Source organism: Phacochoerus africanus, chromosome 9, assembly GCF_016906955.1.
Source record: "Phacochoerus africanus isolate WHEZ1 chromosome 9, ROS_Pafr_v1, whole genome shotgun sequence".
In the NCBI taxonomy this organism is placed as follows: domain Eukaryota; kingdom Metazoa; phylum Chordata; class Mammalia; order Artiodactyla; family Suidae; genus Phacochoerus; species Phacochoerus africanus.
The window spans coordinates 63,034,700-63,052,776 of record NC_062552.1 but is presented as its reverse complement, the minus strand read 5'-3'; the positions used below and the strand labels follow the sequence as shown (position 1 = coordinate 63,052,776).

Genomic DNA, 18,077 nt, shown 5'->3' with positions numbered 1-18,077 from the left:
GGTCAACTATAATTTCCTTCTAGAGCCAGCAACTCTGGCAACACTAGTTTGGATTTATAGCAGAGCACACAAGTAACAATGACTTTGAAAGTGAAGTATGAAAGAACCAAGGAAAAAATTCTTAAAATCTACTCCTCATTTCAAAGACCTCCCCCGTCAATCTAAAAGCAGGAGGCACCCAGGCTGCTATTCCCAGCATGCCCTTCAGTGTTATTCCTGAACAAGTATCCTCCAAGAAACCAGTGATATTCGAGTCTGGGTTATCAACAATCCTTTATTTTTTTGCCTGGGAACTTCAAACCAACATACTTGTAGCCTGAACAATGTAGGTAGATTTCCTTTCCATTTTGGTAGAAAAATAAAATAATTTTTTTTTCTGTTTGCTTCCAGTGTCTTAAAAAGTTCAATCATCTCTTCAAATCTCCCAAAATAAACTCAAGAAAATACCTGTCCCTGGCTCCTGAATACTACCCTAAGGCACTTCCACTTCCTCCATCTTCAGGGAAGGAGTGTCCAGTCCAGATTTGGCTCCTCAGTGGAGGAGAGGGAATTTAGGGGAAGGGGAATTTCTGTAGGAATTATCAGTTCCACAAATAAGTTCTCCTTTTCCCTTTTCATTGGAAGTGAAAAACTCTGCTCACAAGTGTTTGCTATTTTCAGTTTCCCTATGTGTCACCAGAGCCAAGAGAGGACCCTGGCCGCGAGGCTCCCTCTACTCTGTCCCACAGACCACAGTCCTCTACCTTTACCCCGTTCTCTGTGCAATGTGCGGAAGTAGAGCTCGGAGCAGTGGCCTCAGCATCACTCTCCGTGCCCTGTGGGGCCAAAGGCCCCTTTCTTGGCTGAGGAGAAGGGCTCTTGTGGAAGCAGAGTTTGAAGAGCCCCAGCACCGTCACGGTCAGTATCACCAACACTACCACCGCTATGCTCACCAGTATGAAGACCACGGTGGAGGAAGCATCGAAAGCCTGGGGATTGTCAGAGTAAGATGTGGAATTAAACTTGGGAATCACAGTTCCCGAGGAGGTGTTGTCGGCCTTTGACTCTGTTAGAGGAGACATGTCAAGGGTAGATGTCGTGCTCTGGGCTGTTGCTGAGCTGCCTTGTCCAGGGGCATGGGGTAGCTCTCCTGGCTTCTCCTGGACACTGGGTGACCACGTTCTCTTAGGTACAGGGCTGGCTGCAGTGGCTGGCGAGTGCCAGGTGGGCACCCTCGTCCCCCCAGGGCCTGGCTGTCCTTCCCCTTTGGTTACACAAGAACGTCCATCCTTCCCCAGCATGAAGCCTGCAGCACACTCGCAAGCAAAGCCTCCCAAGTCGTCTAGGCAGTCAGGGAGCTCCGAGCATTTGCCAGCTCGGAGGTACCTCCCAGGACAGGGACAGAGCACGGCCCCTGAGGGTATCCCGTCCCAGCGTGCGCCGACTCCATCCACCGTGCAGGTGGCTGTGATGGAGAGCTGTCCGGGGCAGAGCGCACTCACCTCGGTCCCAGGGGGACTGAAGTCCAGTGCTGCGCTGTACAGCTGGAAGGGCGCGCGGTAGCTCAAGTTAGAAGCGGCCCCAGGGCGCGGAGCGGGACACAAGCCCTCAAACTGATACTTGCACAGATAGCCGTTGGCGCGTCCGTGGCATCGCATCTCCTTCCAGCCTGCGGGCTCAATTCCCCCAGTGGCCTGGAGTCCTGCGCAACTCCGAGCAGTGCAAGAACGTTGGGGCTCCTCGACCCACTGCAGCGTGTCACTTTCCGACTCGCCGACGTCGTCGGGGGACAACCAGGAAAAACCCCGCAATGGCTCATTCTCCAGGGTGCAGTGGGATCGTCTGCGCTCCAACGCCACCCAGAAAAGAAGGTCTTTGGAGCCCCGTCCAGGTCCCGGGCCCGCTCGCAGGAGCGTGAGAACCGCACCTAGCTCGGCGCCCCAGCGCACCGTGCTGAGTACCCCGCCCCGTAGTTTGCAGGCCTCCTCGGCCATCTGGCGCTTGAAGGTAGCATGGTGCAGGCTATAGCAGGCTCCCGAAGCCAAGCAGACCGCGCGATCGGCAGTGGGGTGCTCACCACCGCCGGGCCGGGGCCAGAACGCCTGCCAGAAGAGGCACAGGGCGAGGGTTGGCCTCATCTTGGAGGCCCAGCTCCTACAGCTGCTCCCAGCTTGGATCTGTCCCGCCCGAGGGCTTGGAGCTGTCCCTAGAGCTTGGTCACCGCCCCCCACAGCTGGCTTTCCCCCCCACCCCGCCTCATCTTACTCCCTCCCGGCCCCTCAACCGCCAAGAATCCCCGCCAGGGTCCTGGCGGCAAACGGCTTCCCTTGGGCCGGGACAGGAAATGTGTCCTGAGTTCTGCCAAGTCCCGTGCAGCCCTAATTTATTCTGGGGTCAGGAACACAGCTGGCGCCAGGGCACGGGGAACGAAGTCCTCCACCAGAAGGTCAAACACCCTGCTTAGAGCAGGAGAAAAAGAAACTTTCGCCACTGGGAAGAAGTGTATTTCTCCCCCCCCCCTCCCCCCCCAGAGAGTTTCAGAACCTCGGATCTCTGAATACTTTAGCCTAATAGCGAACACTGGCAGGAAGGGCTGGAGAAGAGGAACTTGCTGACCGCCCACGCCCGCCCATTGTGCTTGGTCCAGAGCCATGGAGTTGGCCGCACAATTTGTAGACGGGTCCAGCCTTTGTCCTGTGACTGTGGAGGAAATAAATGTTGTGAGAAGTATAAACATCTCTCCTCACTACCAGAGGCAGCGCTATGTAGCTGCCAGAGTCTTCCCAGCTCTGCTTCTCTGTGCTGTCGAGGGAGATTCAGGCATACTAATTGCTAGTCAAAAGAATTTAGGAGGTCCTTTTGGGTATATAAAGGGGAACGCCTGCTTCTTTGCCAACGCTTGCCTTATATTTCTTTCTCTTTGAAATGGCCCTATTGGTTCATTCAGGAAAGGAAATGTATTTCTAGGCCTAAATGAAAAATAATGGCCATAGACCTTAAATCATGTTGTTCGGTTTCCTGACTGCTATATTGGCTGAGAATTTCTTCAAGCTTATAGGTTATATATAAATGATACTGTGACCTGTTTGAGAATAACTACCCAATGTGTAGATTTTATCCTTGAACTATTTTAATATTTTCTCCTATGCTTATGTGCCAATATTTGTAGCAGTAAGTTGTAAAAGTCCCCTCTAAGGGAAATGAGAGCTAAAAATCCTTAAGAAATTAAAATATTTATTATAATTCGTATTGCATACTGTAAGAAAAATGCTCTGCTGCTTAAAAAATAAGTGAGCCGTTTTCTTCAGTGTTCCAATGAGTGTTTTTAGTATAAACACTTCAATGCAACTGAAAGTAGCAAGGAATTAAAATCGAGTAAAGGAAGGAACGTTAAACCACACTATCTGTGAAAGGTTTTCTTGCAATTTAGACACTGTGCATTATTTTAGAAAGTCTATTGTCTCTCGGTTCACAGTGACCAGATAAGTTGCAATCAGAAATACATAAGGAGTTTCAACTAAACCCTCTTCACTATCCATGCTGCTTGAAAGTTGCCACTCTGTGGGTAATGCCCACCATGCTGCTTTTAAACTCACTTGTTCGGTATTGGATTGTTCTGGGTAGTGAGGAGGGGTAGGAAGGAAGTTTTCAGGATCACATCTGTGTGCTCCTACCCCATTTTAACCACTGCTTTCTCTCCTCTTGCAAATTCTACATATCTTAACAAATGATAGTAAACACCAAGGATAATCATCATGCTTACTTTGCTTTTGCTGACTGTGGAGTTTTGCAGCAGGTGTTCTCTGCTACCCCTGCTGTTTCCCAATTTGAAGGACATTCATTAGTCCTTCATTTCAGATGCCTGAGAATCATCTTAAACATGACTTTGCATTTAAATTAATGCCTTATGAAAAAGGAACATGAAAGTCTAGAAATCTAATTGAGTGGATTTAAAAAAAGACCTAATTACTTGGGCCAGCTCTATATACCTTTGCTATCCAACGACTGTGTGTTGGTAAATGTTTATGTAGTAATGTGTATTTTCATAAAATAAAATTTCTACAAATCTAAGTAGTCAAGGAAAATCTGTTAGATGTTTTAAACATCTCTTGAGATGAGGTGAGGTTTTCAGGGTAAGAAAGAATGATTGAAAAGCTTACAGTGAATATATATATCATCTCACCCCCTGGCATCCTGCCTAGGCAGGTGGGATATTAGAAGAAAACATAGTGACCATAATGACTGCATATCACAGTCCTGGCCATATCTGAAGAGATGTGAGAGGAGTTAGAAAAAAAGTTAGCTTCAACTAAGACCTATATCATTTTGTAATTAATTACTTCGTATTGATCTGTATACATCTAACACATTTTGAAATATAGTAGTATACTTGAGAAAACTAGAAATGAAGGAATGTTTTCATTTTTATTATTTATTTATTTTTATTAACAGCTCACTTGATGGAACATTTATTCTGGCAGCTGCGGGTTTAGTGCTCATGGCTGCCCCTGTAGGTTAGTCTTACTTATGTGCCCATTTTTCAGATAAGAAAACTGAAATCTAGTAATCATGTATATAGTTAGAATGGAGTCAAATGAGCAAGCATGAACCCAGGGGTTCTGAACCTAGTGCCTGTGTTCCTTTTTTTTTTTTTTTTTAATGGAGTTAAAATTCACATAATGTAAAACTAACCATTTTAAAGTGTACAATTAAGTGACTTTTAGTACATTCTTAATGTCAGGCAACCATCATCTCTATTAGTTCTAAAACATTTCTATCATTTCAAAAGGAAACCTTATTCCCAGAATGTAATTTTGTGTGTGTGTGTGTGTCTTTTTGTCTTTTTTAGGGCCACACCTGCGGCATATGGAAGTTACCAGGCTAGGGGTCTAATCTAAGCTGTAGCCACTGGCCTAGGCCAGAGCCACAGCAATGCAGGATCTGAGCCATGTCTATAGCTCATGGCAATGCCGGATCCTTAACCCACTGAGCGAAGCCAGGGATTGAACCTGTAACCTCATGGTTCCCAGTTGGATTCATTAACTACTGAGCCAGGATGGGAACTCCCTAGAATGTAATTTTAAATAATGTTATTTAAGATCATTATAGGATATTATTTTACCTTCATTAGATTCCAAATATTTAAAATTCTGACAGTAACAAGTGTAGATCCACAGCCTCTTTTATATGTTACATTATGAGAGAAACAACTTTGGAAAAGCTTGCCATATTTTCCTAAAATTGAACATTTACATAATCTTCAGTACCTAGGTATATACTCAGCAAAACTCTTGCATATGTATAAGACAAGATAAATTAAAAGATGTCAATATCAGCACCGTTGAAAAAAACAGAATGAGTCCAAATGTCCCGCAAGAGATGGTAGATAAATAACCAGTGGTACATTCACTCAGTGAATATTATACAGCAATCAAAATGAAGGAAATATAGCCACAAGTAACAATATGAATTAATCTTATCAATACCATGTTAAGTGACAAAAATTCCAAGAGACTACGCAGAATCTGATATTCTTTTTGTAAAATTAAAAAACCGTTAAATATATATTTGTACATTTTTAGGGAAAATAGTTAATAGAATGAGATAGAAGGAACCATGAACATAAGATTGTTGGTGATGGATCCTTTGGGTGGGAGAGAGAAGAAGGATGAATTGGTAGGGAAATGGTATTTGATGTGGGCTGCTGTTAGATTCCTAGCTTTTGTTTTGGATAGGGGTTTTGTAGGTGGTTATTCCATTATTAAAAATAAATAATTAATTAACAAAATAAAAAGTGGCTTTATCTGGACAATGAGAGAATGACATGAACCAAAATTTATAATTAATCTGACTCTGAGCAGCTGAGTTCCAAAATGTAAAATATAAGTCAAGATGCTAAGTATATTTTCAAGAAATATTGTAAGTACATTTCCCTTTGATCCTTACAGTTTTTCCAGGTCAACATTTCTAAATTTAAGCCAATTATTAATCTGAAAAAGTATAATAAAGGAAATATTTCCAAACGCTTCTAGACTTTTCAGACAATCTGTGTATTATTGTCAAGAATCACATATAGTATTTATTTGCTCATTGATTTATACAAAGCCATCAAAGAACTAGAGAGGATATAGAAGGAAAATAAGTTTACCCCAACATTTTCATTTAATTATTAACTTTAAATTATCAGAAACAAAGATGGAGAAAGTTCACTAATCACATCCCAAGTCATCTCATAAATATATAAAGTTGTTGGTCTTCACTGAACAAATTCCATTATTGTTTAAAGAAAACAACATCTGAGTCTTAGCATATTTCTGAGTTCACCAAAGATATATAAAAATACTTCAGAGAAAATTGAAAAGAAGACAACATTCCATTAGGAGAACATGGCATTCAGAAGCTAATCTAAGTTAGAGACTAAGAATTGTGATGATTCTTTGCCTTTTAGAACATTATTGGACCTTAACAAAATGATCAATAATCAATATCTTTATATTTTTAACTAAGTAAATTTTAAATTCTAAATCTCACGTGTCCATGAAGCGCTTAATGAATGATAAAATCTGGTCATTTTATTTTTTTGAAAACAACTTCTAATCGTAATTATGTAATGACCCAATCAAGATATATGATTTGACTCTTAACCTGACATATATAGGTTCATAACCTAATAACTTCATATCCAGCTGAATAGATAGAGACTTCCTTTAGGTGGCATTGTATTTAAGTTATCTGCATACATTTATATACAGTCAGTCATTTAAGAAATGACAGGTACTCTTTTGGTTTAGTACAGAAATAAGAAACTTTAAAAACCATTAAACTTTCAGCTTTCAAACTGCTCTCTAAACAAAGGCAGTGCTGACCATATTCCATGTACCCTGGAGGTAACATAAAAAAAAATTATTCTCTTGTGGTGGCCATTACAGAATTAGTACATGTCCTCACTGCCAAGTTTATAATCAAGAAATAATGGAGCAATGACTCATGCACACAAAAGGCTTGTTATAATCCAAATGCCTAGCAAGTTCTAAAGTATAAATATTTATTTTACCACTCAGATATTTTTTCCAAATTGCCTACAGAGCCAGTTTATGAGCCACTCTTGAAAATTAGTCTCATTAGTTTAAAATCACACAATTACACACACACTCTCTCTCTCTCATACCTTACCCAGACTTTTTTTTGACCGATCACAATGAAGGTGAAAACAGTAGGATTAGTTAACATCATCCAGCAAACAAATAAACTACAGTTGTATGGAGGTGGGGAATGATGGGTGAGTTGCTGACCTTTTCCTTAATTAAAGTTTGGCATCTATCTGATCAGATCCATAGAACTTGGAGTTCATTATATCCTGGACCTGGCCCCTTTTCTCTTCCCACCAGATACTGTCTACTTCATGTAATTGAATCACATATCAGTCCATGGCTTTGGATATCATCTCTATGCCAATGATGCCCAAACATATCCACACTCTATTCTTGACTAAGCTCTAAACTCATGTGTTCACGAGGGACTTATATTCTATATCTCATAAATATTTAAATTCCCATTTCCTAAACAGAACTTTGGTTCTTACCTCCTGAGCCAGGTTCCCAACTTGCTTTCATCATTTCCATTAATGCCACATCTGTCCCCCAAGATGCTCCCCCACCAACTGGTTGGGTTTTTTTCAGTTATATGTGACAGAAATACTGCTCAAATTAGCTAAATGCAAAAGGGGATTATATGATTCGTGTAACTGAGACAAATCCTGGAGTAGTCCCAAGAGTCAAATGGAATACTGCCGGGACCACAGAAGCCAGGAGATGAATCACAAAAGGATTTGTCATAATCTTTCTCCCTTTCTCTTCTCTCTTCATGGCTGTATCCTCTCCTGCTTCCTCCTTTCTTCAAATGACCTGAACAAGACCACTGGAAGTTTTCATGTTATACCCTTATAACATTCCAGTGAAAGAGAGCCTTCTCTAGCTCCATTAGCAAAATGTCAAGAAAAGATTCCGATCAATCTAGCTTCAGTAGTGTGCCAGTCATTTCTTCAATCACTGTAGCCAAAAAGATAGGACCTTGTGATTAGTGATTTTTTTCAAGGGGGAGAATCTGTACCAGTTAAATGTAAGGAATATTCGATTCTAAGTCTACAGTATATTTTGAATAGATCTAGTTCTATGTCTTCACTTTGATCATCCTAGTTGGCCCCTGTCCAGGGTCTTCTCACTTTTCTGCCTGCATCATTCTGGACCCCACGGAATTCACTCTTTACAGACTCATCAGGATGATCTCTAATAACCTTAGCATGATTACATCTCTATCCTGTGTATATCTCTATTTCTCTTAAAGCTCAAATCCTTACTGAGACCTACAAGGCACTGGCTTCTAAGCCCCTTCCTAGCTTTATCCTCCAGCACCTAAGTAAGCTATTTCAAGGCAACTTAATCTCTATTTCCCCACCAAGTAACTCTAACCCTAGTCTCTTTCTACCACACCAACCTACTTTGTTTTCTTCATAGCAATTATCTTGTTCATTTATTTGACTATTTTTGCCTGTCTCCTACTCAATGTAAGCTCCATTAAAAAGGCAGTACTTGTCACAAATGAGTACATGGATATGACCGAATCTACCACCATTCTCCCCCTTGCTCATTATGTTCCAGCTACACTAGCCTGTTCTGTGTTCCTCCAGAATACCTCATAATTCTTAGGCAATTTCTGTTTACTGAAATCATTTCTTTCTTATCTGTTAGATTTTTTAAATTACGTCTTTTAAAATTGTGGAGTAAAATGTATATATAGAAGTGCCTAAAATACTGATGTATGATTTTACAAATAACCATGAAGCCACCATCCAAATTAGGAAATAGGGCCAGTTTAGGATTACCACTTCTTTGGGATATTTCCTCCCTGCTCTATTCAATCCCAAGGCAACTTCCCTTACAATTCTCTGAGGTTAGAAGAGTTGGGTTTACTGCTGGTTCACCCTCATATTAAGAATGCAGCTCAGCTAACTGATAGGTTTCCTTGGGTGGAGCTGGGTTTAGACACTTGTCCTTTTCTCTTCATGAGGTTAACAAAACAGAAGTTCTAGATCACTAGGATTGGCTGAAAATGTCCCAGGGTAAGAGTAAGTGGTCTCAGTGCTCACTTTAGGTTTTTGTGTTCTTTCTTCCCTTTTAGAATTCAACCTGGTGTGTGTGTGCGCGCGTGCGCACATATGGACATATATGAGGGCATAATATATATATTTCATTATTGTTTGCTGTCTCCTTTGAGAGAGTTGATTTCTTAATTTGGGTTCCCTCAAAAGCAAACCCTGAGACAAGGTTTTGGAGCCAAGTCATTGATTTGGAGGTGAGGCCAGAAGTCATTAGCAAGGAGTGAGATAGGGAAGTTAATATAAGAGTTATAGTTCTGGGCAGTTAGGGATCACTAGTGCAAGGAACTGAGAATCTATGAAACCCAACTAAGTGTGTCTCACCAAGGGGTGGTAAAGCTGGAGTATTTATTTATAAATTCCTGTCCCTCAAGCAAGCAGCTCCAGGATATTTGGCCTTATGTACTTCCAGCAATCCCTGAGCCAGTCATGCACACTCCAATATCCAGGGAAATACCTTCAGGCAGAAGGCACCAAAGACATATGTAGCATTCACTATTATTGGTCTCAATAACTTAGCCTGCCATGTTCTAAACTCTGAAGGTTGTGGCTTCAACATCCCCTCACCAAGCTCCAAAGTGTATATGGAGCCCACACTAAATTTCATCTCATGTATCCTTGTAATTTTTCTTTTACATGACCTATCACAAATGGAAGCATACCATTGTTTATTTGTGGGATGAGATATCTGTGTCCTCCAGTACCTTATTACTCAAATGACAGCAACACTGGCATTAAAAGGAAGTAATTAGAAATGCAGAATCTCAGTACTACCCCAGACACAGTGAATTAGAATTTGCATACTAACAAGATCCCCAGGTGATGTGTATGCAGATTAGAAGTTTGAGAAGCATTGCTCTGCCAGACTGTATTTTCTTGGGGGTAGTGGTTGTGTCTCTCTTCTTCAGCCTTTATCCCAGGTCCCTACTAATGTAGCTAGGCTATAGTAGGCACTCAAGATATAACATACCACACGGGGCACATGTGTGTTGGCACATGCATACACAGTACTCACATGATAAAGTGCCAGTGACTTAGCAAAAATGCTGAATATTAGTAATTAAACAAACAGAATTTTCTACATTTTTGTTATGAATCAGATCATTATACCATTGGTCCAGCAGTTCCAGTCCCATTGGTTAAATGTGTTACCCAGTAAATTGATCCGCAGAACTAGTTTAGGACCTGTTTACTAAGAAATTTTTACTGTAGCAAAAGCGGCACTTTTATTTAGGTCTCTGAACATCTTACTGTGGTGCCTGATCCAGCCCTAATTTCATGCTATGATCTGGTCTCGAGGGATATGTATGGTAAGTGTGCTTGATCATCAGGGCATGCCTTAAGTCTGAAAGTGTGCATTTTCTATTGATGCCTATGGAATTTCCACTTCACAGAACTGGAAGAAGGAGGGGAAAAATTGCAGCTACTTAAATTCAAATCCTATTAGGCTTATCTGTTATCACTTCATAAGTACTAGGGATAATCAGCAGTTACCTTAGCATTTACCTCATGGAGGCAGAGACCTTGAAATTATTATTAGCCAGACTTACTATCTGGCCTATTTTTATGGGCCTGAGTATCTGATTTCTCCTACTCCTGCCTAACATATTCTATATTAGCTTATCTATTCCAGATATGTGATTTATTCTTACTACTATATAGCATTTCAAATATGATACCTTCAGAAGATTTTTGTTTGCTTTTTGCTTTAGCATCCAGAATTTCTGTTTGAAAATAGCAGTGATTTAGGCAAAATCTGTTCAATAAAATTGGATGCCATAAATCTTTTTGGTACTCTACTTCTTTGTTTTGTTCTGAATTCATGCAATACGACATGATTTATTATAGTGAGGAGAGAGGGAAAGTGCTGCTTGCTGTACTGTAGTTGCAATACACAGACACATCTATGGCAAACTGATGATCATTGCTATTATGTTTTTGCTCAATTACACCTTTTATGAATGGTCTTACTGTGGACTTGGCCTTACCGTTATTGGCAGATTAGAACACTTTGTACCAGCTTTCTTTCACTACCTCATATTTAGCAAGGGAGTCACAATTTTAAAATGTGCATACATCATTGTTTAATAATAACCCTTCCTCACAACTGGGCAGGTGCTAGCAGGAAGTCTCACTGGGCAATCCTCTTGAGAATTATAGTTTTCCTGGTCTTCTATTTAACAGGGCCACCCCGAGTCATGGGAGATGAAAGTGGAAGGCAGGGAAGAAATTTAGAAATGCATTGTCCAGGAGTTCCTGTTGTGGCTCAGTGGTAGTGAATCCAACTAGTATCCATGAGGACATAGGTTCGATCCCTGGCCTCACTCAGCAGGTTGAGGATCTGGTGTTTCAGTGAGCTATGGTGTTGGTCACAGACACAGCTAGGATTTCTCATTGCTGTGGCTGTGGTATAGGCCAGCAGCTGTAGTTCCGATTAGACCCCTAGCCTGTGAATTTCTGTATGCTGCGGGTTAGGCCCTAAAAAGACAAAAAAAAAAAAAGCAAAGAAAAAGAAATACATTGTCCATTACAAGCTGAGTAGTCTTGAACAACACAGCACTCTTGGGTTAGTATCTGAATGTGCATTCAAAATGAGGAGAGGGTGGCATGGGGGGCAGGGGGAATGCAGTGTACCTCTTGTGGGCTTTGGGTCTTCTGCCCAGTGGCAAGGAAAAGCAATAGGGGAAAAGGCTTTGTAAATCCCTCCTCACTCACTCCTGAACCTCCTTGAGGACTAGTAGGATTGTGGAGAAAGCAAATTTCAGCACAGAGAAGGATTTCTTCTTCAGCAGCAGAACAAGAAATCCTCTTTCCCTCTTTCTACTGAGAGAATTCAGAAGAAGCTCTGCTGAGTCCTCTTTGCTCAGCAACAGACACACCATGACTTTGCTGCACCTGCGAATCTCAACCCAGCAGTGAGAGGGCAACAACTCTGGCCTTTCTCTGACTCTCTTTTCATGGTGTAGACTTGTTAGCTCTGTCTTATCCCTCCTCACAGATGAGGGGTAAGAATTCAATTTGCTGGTCTCTTGAAATAAGCAACCTTTCCCTTTGCCAATTCGCAGCCTCTCCAACTCTTCTCCACCTAAGACGTTTTATATATGTGTGTGTGTATAATACTATATATATTTATATGTATATCAGTCAACAGGGTATAAATGTAATATTTTTATTGTTGAGACTATGTTTATATTCAGGAAATTATTTTGTTCTCCTCAGTTTTTGAAACTGTTAAAGAGAATACTATGGATTCTTTTAAAAGAAAACAGAAATATGAAGGAGGTGCTAGAGGCCAATGTCCTTTGGATATCTTAAGTTACTGACATGTCTATCAATAAGAATAATGAGAGGGTGTTCTCTGGTGGCCTAGCAGTTAAGGATTCTGCATTGCCACTAATGTGGCTTGGGTTCAATCCCTGTTCTGGGAACTTCTGATTGCCGGGGTGTGGACAAAACAGGAGGCTTTAAGGGAAGAACACATGCAGAAAGAGAATGAAATCATCTCAAGTTCAGCTTGGGGTGGCTTAATGAAAACGAAATAGTAAATGCTAGAGGGAGGGCCAAATAAAATATGTTAAATTTCCTAATTTTTTTATGCTACTTCAGAGTCCACCTGAAAACAGATATTCAGGCTTTTATGAATAATGAGACTACTTAATCCATCTGGATGAAAACTCAGGGTAGTAATAAAGTTAGAAAGGGTTTGTTGTCTAACACTCCATCTTCTCCCCTCAAACTCTCCCCTGAAACACTTGGGTTTAGAGGTTCCAGTATCGCCTGAGGGATCAGTCATCAGAGGTGCTGCCAACATCCTTAGCAGCACCCAGTAGGCGCCCAGTGAACACCTCACTTTTTTTTTAAATGTGGTAAAAAATATGACATGCAATTTATGATCTTAACCATTTTTTAGCATACAGTTCAGCAATCTTAAATATATTCACATCGTTGTAGACTATCAGTGATAATACACACTGGTGCAGTTGCTGTGGAAAACAGTATGGCAGTTCCTCAAAAAATTAAAAGTAGAATTATCATATAACTCAGCACTTTGTAATTTGAATTTGAGTACAACTCCAACTTAACTGCCAAAATAGAACATTTTTCCCCCCTGGCCTGAAAGACAGCATTCCCAGAGAGCATGAGATGTAAGAAAGCTTCTAGTCACCCAGGTTTGAGTCACTGGCATCTCCCTTCTTCATCTCCTATATCTGGTTGGACATTAAATCCACTTATATTTTTCCATCACTCTTTTATCTTTCACTTCCTCTCCAACCACATACAACTGACTAGTAAATTTCTGTCCATGGAATTATCATCTAAAGCATTAAAGGCAATGCAACTGAAATGGAGAATTCACTCATTGATTCAACATACATTATTGAGTACCTCCCACGTCCTTAGCACTGAACCCCACACTGGAAATGCAGTGAAAAATAAAATAGAAACATCTCTTTGTTTTAAATGAATTTGTGATCTCATGAAAGACAACAAGTAAATTAATAGATGGATAGTTAAAAAGTGTGATAAGTGCTATGAAGAAAAGTAAGAGGTTACAGAAAATATTCATTTAGACTCACTGGTCCTGGGAAGGTGAGGATGCATCATTTAAACTATGGTCCAAGAGTGAGCAGGTGTAGTGGAAGTAGAAACAGGATCAACCACTACTGGAGGAGCGAATGAGAATGGGAGCACCAAGTCTGTGACATCTGAACGAATGTTAGAGCTCCCTTTTTGGGGTGATGGGTGGAGAGAATACTGCTTCAGTTCTATATGTATATTGCCTGTAGTCAACGGGGCCCTGAGTTCTATTGGAAATCTGACCTACAGTAGCAGTATTTACTTGAGTTTCTAACATCAAAAGCATCCTGCCTTTAGACTGAAGTATCATTATTTCATGCTGAAATTCCAAAAACTGCCATTTCAGCTTAAGCTTCTTCTCTGAAGGAGAAACCACAGACATTCCTGAAACTTGAACCTTGAACCTTCCCCTTCCACAAAAAATTGGTCACTCTTTCCTGTGGTTCTCACCTTAGCTATGCCTTTGTGCTCTTTCTGTTCCCACGACCTCTGCTCTATATTACCTGGGCTCATGACAGCCCCCAAACCAGGCTCCTGGTCTCATCTCTTATGATCTACCCCCACCCCTCCCACCAAGCACACTGCCCTCCACATGCCCTCCAAGGTTATCACAAAGCACATATCCACTATGTCACCCTCCTCTGCTCCCAACTCCTGCTCCCAATTTTAAAAATTCTTCATGGCTTCCTATTTCTCTCCAGCAGAACTAGAAGCCTCTGCTATATGAACATATAGCCTTGTATTATTTGTTATTGTTTCCTGTGTAGTAGTCTAGTTTTCCAACTGCATTTCTCAAAGTCATTAATACTTTGGACTGGATCTATACCCTCCAGAGCAACTAGAACAGTAATAAGCAGGTTGTTTAATTAATATCAACAGCTAATAAATGAAGCCCTTGGGCCCTGTTTTATCACTAGAGGCTGGTCAGAACAATGATTTGCCTTTACATAATTAAAATAATAACCCCAAGCTTTATTTGACCAGTCAGAATGTCTGGTTGCCTGTGGGGGCTAGCTTCCTTTCTTTTGAGCGCTTAGTGTGTGCACACTGGAGCTATTTTTGTAAGTGGAGCATTAATCCCATGTTAAATCATCCATTCATTACATCAGACACTGCTCACAGAGTTCAATGTGCTAATATGCTCTTCTTTCAAAGCAACTGGACAAAAAATAGCCTCAAGGTGTAAACCTTTTAGTTCTTTAAGTATGAAGCAGACAGGTTAAACGTAATCCCAGGTTTAAACTGTGTGCTCTCAAAGGAATTCAATTAGAGGGACCTCTTATTCATACTGGACACAAAAAGATCTGGAAAACACCTCCTCCACTGGCATCAGGGATAGAACTGCTTTTTTTCTTCTTTCCACTAACAGACTCTGAGGACTTAATTCCAAGCCTGCAAAGCTTTTGGTGAATTTCCATGCTGTATCTTGAATAGTCATTAGAGGTTACTCTACTAATACCTTTCATTAATTTCAAATATTCTGAAGTCTTAAATGTGGAAAATCAGATACCAGAAACAACTGAGTTTGGCAACAACTACCTTTACCTGAGATTCATTAGGATAACAATCAAAAGAAAATCATGGACTTTGAGAACAGACTTGTGGTTGCCAAGGGGGAGGGGGAGGGGGAGGAGGAGGGAGTGGGATGGATGGGGGGCTTGGGGTTAATAGATGCAGACTATTGCCTTTGGAATGGATTAGCAATGAGATCCTGCTGTGTAGCACTGGGAACTATGTGTAGTCACTTATGATGGAGCCTGATAATGTGAGAAAAAAGAATGTATACATATGTGTAACTGGGTCACTATGCTGTACAGTAGAAAATTGACAGAACACTGTAAACCAGCTATAATGGAAAATAAAAATCATTACATAAAAAAGATGCTTTTTATCTAAAATTGGGTTTAGCTTGACTTGCACTATTAGGGAATTCCTTTTGATTTATAGATCTACAGCCTCTTCTCAGGAAATTGCTTCAGTATCTGCCCATCCTGAAGATGAGGAAGTAATATTTTTTTCTTTACATTATATTTAAATCTTATTTCTTTTAACGGTTATTTAGCTTGCTTAAAATTATAATTACTTAGATACAAGAAAAAGAACTAGTTATTACAGGATGAAAATTACATTAATCTAGGTATTTAAAAAGTCCACTTGGAACAACTTTCAGAAAGATACATCTTTCTGTTCTTTCCCAATTATAGAGAAACTGCCCACTAACCTCCATACCAGGAAGTTAGACTTTCCACAATAAGCGTGATCTCATTCCACGTAGGTGCTGCTCCTCCGCCCCACGCTGTCTCTTGTGATGTCTGTTTTCCTGGTACCTGCTCATCATCTCTCTACCACCTACCTACAGTACTTCTTCAAAAGGAATCACCTCACTGATTTTTGCCGCTAATATTTACTCACTTTTAATAGAAAATGTCAGTATGGCAGGAAGGACTTGTCTGATATTTAGAATTTTTGGAAGTATCCTGAAGTTGTTTTCTCTGAATTAAAAAAAAAAAAAATACATCTTCCTTTGAAATTCAGAGTGCATCTCTGAACACAGAATAAGGCTAAGTGACCACATTTACTATTACACACCATATTTATAATCTTCTAATGCCAGATTTTTCAAATGCCTTCTAATTTATATGCTCCTGTAAGTGGTCCATGTCTCCTCTGTCCACATACATAAGTGAGTTTTTATTGTTTTAAACAAATCAACTGAGATTTCCTAGTAAAGGTAAAATACAGAAGGAGCCAAGTGGTTTAGAGAAATGAAAACCACCAATGCATAGGCTTATATGCATTGATTTTTTAATAGCACTTGATCAAAATTCCTAAGTTTTATTCTAAAAAGTTCTTTCAAGAGTATTGTCCCAGATATTGCTTAGCTTTACTCTTCTCTTGAACTTCAAGTTTATTATATACTTGCCAAATGCTGTTTTGGTTATGATTAAGAATCATCAGTATTGCATATTACCCAAGGTAGAGGAGGAGAGTCAGAAGAGGTGGTGAGATGGGGAAAAGTGGGATGATAAAGGGAAGAGTGAGGATGGGGTTCTGCTCATTCACCCACCAGGATGCTCTATCGCCCAACAGGACGGAGAGATGGCATTGATAGAGCCGAGCTTTCTCCTTGCCTCCATTCCCAGGCCTCCACAGTTGAAGATCCTCAGCTCTGACCATTGCTTATTAAGGAACCAGAGAATCTGGTGTGGAAGGGAACGAACATGGTTACTATTAATTCGTGACATTCCCATGTAGAAGGCTTGGACTGGGTGTTCCCTGACCATGAACCTGGAAATATGTAGTACTAGCCACAGCTGGTACACATATCATGTGTTATTACTTCCTCTTACATTAGGAGATTAAGGATGGATTTGGTGGGGAGGGCATTGAAGAGAAGTAGAAATTCTCTGCCCCTCTTTTTGTTTTTGAAACAGTTAAATAAGTCATTTTTTTTGCTCCGGGTATAAAAATAAAAGGCAACATTCTTTTTAGCAAATAATATGTTACAATTCATTTCATGTTCCTATTACAAAATAAGAAGCAGTTTGACTGAACAAAAATCTCGGATTGAAGTAGCTTCTAAATCTCCTTTTTTAAAAATAACTTTGTTGACAGAAAACTATTTTTAAAACATTGAGAATCTGAATAGCGTTTTTGTTGAATTAACAAATTATTGCTCAAATGTTTATAAAGTTAGTTTCTTGCATTTATGACTGCCTCAAACAGGTAGGAGATTTCACAAATGAACAGGGGAATAAACACAAAGAATGTTACATGGACCATTTATTTTCTAATAGTTGTATTTGAGAAATGAAATTTGACTGTTCACTGTGGGTGGTGAGTGTTGCTATAGCAACATATTCCTTAGGTGAAACTAGAGGGCAATCATGGTGACGAGGGTAAAAGTCAGGAAACAGACTTGTCGAGATAGATTTGGGGGTAATATGAGATCATGGACATTTTAATTCAAGGTATGTGAGGGAGAGCACGTCCAGGGGAGAGTTTAGCATTTGAGCGTTACAGGATCTGGTCATTTTGGTTCAAGCAGTGACAGCTCTTGCATTAGGCAGCTGCAGCAATACCAGCCAAAAGGAGAAAGAATTAAAGACGATTTTCTCATATGTAATAATAATAGAAGCACACACTTATTTTGCCAGGTGCTCTTTGGAGTGCTTTATGCACATTATTTCTTACAGTCATCACAAGAACCCTGTGAGGTAGGTAATATGTTCTCCCCATTTTAAAGATGGGGCAACTGAGGCATGGGGAAATTAAGTAATTTTATTAAGGTCATGCAGCTGGTTAGTGGCAAATAGGAATTAAACCCAGACAACACATCTCTGAGTCAGCGCTGTGCTGCTAGAAC

The 18,077-nt window shown here is 40.4% G+C and overlaps 1 protein-coding gene across 1 annotated transcript; it reads right to left on the bottom strand.

Moving 5' to 3' along the window:
* Nucleotides 1-248: 248 nt before the first annotated feature.
* CLEC14A (C-type lectin domain containing 14A) lies at nucleotides 249-2,197 on the bottom strand. The gene has a single exon (XM_047796703.1). The coding sequence runs from the start codon at nucleotides 2,115-2,117 to the stop codon at nucleotides 666-668; it is 1,452 nt and encodes a 483-aa protein (XP_047652659.1). The 5' UTR covers nucleotides 2,118-2,197; the 3' UTR covers nucleotides 249-665.
* Between the last annotated feature and the right edge of the window lie 15,880 nt (nucleotides 2,198-18,077).

Excerpts from the sequence above, each read along its gene's own strand:
- CLEC14A (XM_047796703.1), bottom strand. The coding sequence starts at position 2,117 with ATGAGGCCAACCCTCGCCCTGTGCCTCTTCTGGCAGGCGTTCTGGCCC.